Source organism: Tigriopus californicus, chromosome 9 (genome assembly GCF_007210705.1).
Source record: "Tigriopus californicus strain San Diego chromosome 9, Tcal_SD_v2.1, whole genome shotgun sequence".
NCBI lineage: Eukaryota > Metazoa > Arthropoda > Copepoda > Harpacticoida > Harpacticidae > Tigriopus > Tigriopus californicus.
This window is the reverse complement of record NC_081448.1, coordinates 8,561,571-8,565,594: the sequence shown is the minus strand read 5'-3', so window position 1 is coordinate 8,565,594 and position 4,024 is coordinate 8,561,571. Positions and strand designations below refer to the sequence as shown.

The 4,024-nt window shown below is 43.5% G+C and overlaps 1 protein-coding gene across 1 annotated transcript; it reads left to right on the top strand.

The window, feature by feature from the left end:
- Positions 1–2,168: 2,168 nt before the first annotated feature.
- Positions 2,169–4,024, top strand: LOC131887156 (uncharacterized; the record flags this gene model as incomplete). Its single annotated transcript, XM_059235689.1, is given in 2 exon segments — positions 2,169–2,648; positions 2,715–4,024. Coding segments are annotated over 2 exon segments (1,088 nt in total), but the record flags the coding sequence as incomplete, so codon positions are not given.

Genomic DNA, 4,024 nt, shown 5'->3' with positions numbered 1-4,024 from the left:
ATTGTCTTGATCCACGGAACCTTCGATTTTGCCTCTGATGCTGACGTCCATCAGCAATGGCTCCAGCGACAAGGAGAGCTGGAAGGTATTGATTTATTAACTTGGTAACCGATAAGACATAAACTTGTTTAGTCATTGTATTACCAAGGATAAGAATAAACGTTTTCATGATGTCTTGCCACGTTGTTGCTCCTGTAATGTGAAAAGGCAAATGCAAACTGGATATGGTACCAATGGTGTTTGTTGCTTTTATATGAGGAAACGGTTTTCGTGGTCTTCTTAACATATTCTAGACATTGGATGCTGATCGCTAGCAACGCATGATCGCTAAATCACGTTATTCTGTTGTCCGGTGTTTTGCCCTCAATCCCGCTCTTTTGCCTTGTTGGTGTTTCGCTTCGTCAAACTCCGTTTCCGTCTAGGAGTTCGTTGTCAACGTTTGCCTGGTACTGTTTTTGGCAAAGGACCCGTTTCTCAAGCACTCATTTGAGCACATGAATTGAATTGGTTCCTTGAGTCAGGCACGGAGTCTATGATTCAAGACACTTTTCCGTTCTTTTCAATTGCCTTTGTGGAGCAAAATCTCTGAATTGGTGATCGGTTGTTCCCTCGGCAAAAGACCGTCCTCTTTCAAGCGTTGAGCGAGCTCCTTCATTGGGAGGAAGGGAGTTCGTTGCCAACAAAAAGACTTGAAAAAGCATCCAACTACAACCTCTTTGATAATGATTTCAGGAATATGAATAACGTTGGATTTAGATGAACCGAACACAGATTGCTTCACATATTATTTCTCTTTAAAAGAATATTATCTTTATATAAAACATTACTGAAATTTCACTATGTTTTCCTTGACTTTATGTTCTCTTTTCAAGATCACTAAGAGGTAACTGAGAAGAAAACAAAAAAATGCAAATCAGCCTAATATTGGCTCATTTCAACACACATGTCTTGAAAATCGAATCCAAGGTGTGAGTATAATCAGAACTGAAGCTTTAGGCCACAAAAAGGTAAAGAAGACCTAAATATTCCCTATATATGAATACGCCCTTCCGATTTGTATTGGTTGTTCGATATCCAGAAATTCATGGGACGCAACAAATGCTGTATTCTGTAATCTAAGTTTCTGAAACGTTACTTGGACCTATCCTTCTACTCCAACAACGCAACAACTCACTTCAGAGCAAAAATGTTTCCCTTGGAAAACTGGCTCAAGAACATTTCCACCAACAAAACATCGACGGTGCGGTTCGAATCGAGATTTGTAGGGCTGAGGATCTCCATTTGCGACTCGTTGCCAACATCCGTCTTCCCAAACTTGATTCCAACTATTCCGTCACATTTTTGGAGAACGAGATGTCTGACAAATATTCTGCACCAATACCATCTTTCTTGCTTTTGTGATCAAGAAGATGTCCAAACATCGCAATAAACTTACTTATTACAAAGAGCTTCGATCTCTCCTCCCGAAACTATTTGGCATAAAATTTGCGAAAAATCAACTCTTAGGAACGAAAGTAAGGTCCTATTGATTGTGAACATTAGGAGTTGGGAGAAAAATAAGAATATATAAGTATTTTTTCCTGCTTTCCTCTCTCCGTAAACAGTCCCATTTGGAGTCCCAAAGCCATCTTTTTCCCACGGCATGTTCACGATGATTTTGCTCACGTTCAAGCAAATATGAGTGAGGAACGATTGATATAATTTCAAATATGCTTACAAGTTTTGAAAATAGTTCGAAAAGTATCGCTGATTTGTGAAAGATCAGTTCAGTGAGGTTCATATCAAACCTATACAACCATGTGTCATGACAGTCGTATCGAATCTTTTGCAAAATAGACGTAAGCGGATAGAAGTTTCAATCTGAAAGAGCGTCGCTCAGCCCTACGCAAACCAACGGTGTTGCCACAACTTACCAACAGGGGGGAGATGGACGAAAACAAGTTGCGCCGTGAGCTCTAGATAGATGCAACGAGCATTTGAACCCAATCAGAACGTTCTCAGTCATGTATAAAACTAACATGAACATCCACTTCTCCATCCACTTCACCATAGACCGTCTGTAGAGCAACACAAAAAACATGAAGACAATTATTGTGATTAGTAAGAGAAATGAGCAAGTACATTTGGTATATATTACAGTAATTAAGACACAAATCAATACCTTCCAGCTCTCCTTGTCGCTGGAGCCATTGCTGATGGACGTCAGCATCAGAGGCAAAATCGAAGGTTCCGTGGATCAAGACAATTTGGCCGTGGGGGGCGTGCATTCCGTCGAGGCCGTCAAGACGCAGCTGCACCCGTGTCTTCATATGGGGCCGCCTCAGCTCCTCTTCCCCCTCTTGACAATGCCCCTATCGATGATTATGCTATTGATGATTATGCCACCACTGGAGATTATGATTATGAGACCCCAATCCCACCACTGGCCCCGGTAGCTCCCGTGGCCCCCCTTGGTCAGTACTCGAGCAACGGCGGTGCCAATGGAGTCACAAATGGCGGAGCATTTGGAGACGATGCCTTAGCAGGAATTAGCGATAGTAATTTGGCCATGCTGGAAAAGGCTGTTCCTGGTGTTCCAGGACAAGATTATCCCATCTATGCTTCGGTCCCAGAAACGCCTTTCACTTGTGACGGCCAAGTCGAGGGAGGTGAGTATCTCAATTGATGAATGGTTGAAAAGAGAGTAAGTAAGTTTTACATTGCCTTCATGTTAGGTTATTACGCTGATCCTGCCACCCAATGTCAAGTGTTCCATATTTGTACTGCTGATGGCTTTGGGGGTCTGGCCAAGTACTCTTTTCTGTGCCCAAATGGAACGACCTTCAACCAAAACTATTTCATTTGTGATTGGTGGTTTAACTTTGATTGTGCCGAGGCCGAGGCCCTTTACTCCAGGAACGACGAGATCCGAGCAGAACAAGAGGCCAACATCGGAGCCGTGGGTGCTGGCGACTCTGGCTCTGCGGGTACTGGCAATACTGGAGGTGACTTTGATGACTCAGTTGCTTATGACGACTCAATTGCTTATGACGACTATGATTTGGGTGTGACCGAGTCTGCTCTGAACTCGTACGGTGTGGCCAACACTGAGGCTGTGCCCGTTTTCCAAGACAACAGCCTTTCACCCGCTTTGGGATCTTACGGTTCTCCTGCTGCTGCCGCTGAAGAAGAACGAGCTGCCCGAAGGTTTCGGGGCGGACGACGGGGTCGTGTCAATCAGGGCCGTTCTCGATCTGGTCGAAGATTCAGTGGCCAAAGGCGAAACAAACAAAGGCAATCGGGGCGCCGTCAAGGCCGTCAAGGTCGGCGCTTCAGTGGGTAGATAATGCTCAATCGCCCCCTCATCAGTGCTTAACAACGCGAACATACGAATGAACCGGATTCTGACCCCAAGACTGTGCTCGGTCATTGATTGCCCTGATCTTCAATACTATTGTGATATTTTCGACTCACTGTCCTCTTCCCTACCAGCTCCGAATCCCCCAACCCCCGTGCAACATTGAAACTCAATCTGGATCGAGGATTGCTTCTCGAATTGCTCATAACCCCATTTGACAGACAAATGTGCCTTGTGTAAAGTGTTTGACCTCAATTGATTTGAGGATTACCAAGGTGCTCAAAAATGCATTTAGACGGCCGCTATTCACTCCATTTCTAGTGCTTTCGGTGAAGTGTTTCACACAGAGATTGCTAATCTACAATCTACGCAATGTCTTCAATATTCATGCTTTATGAAATGTCATGTTCGTTAGATGTGTTCAGTTTATCTAATATTTAAGTCTGGTTGCAGTGATTGTCTTTTTGAAATACATGTTTATGACGCAACAAAAACAAATATCTTGTGGGATGCAGTTCCCATGTGTGACCCATCTAAGTTAGACTTGATTGCTGAATGGCCCTAAAGTTGTGTTCTTTCACTTTTGTAGTACAATTGAGGGGGTTAGAATTCCTTTTTTGCTTTCTTCCGGGATGAGTTTCAGTTTAGTCATTGATGAGTTCAAGCGAATTGTCATCATCATCATTT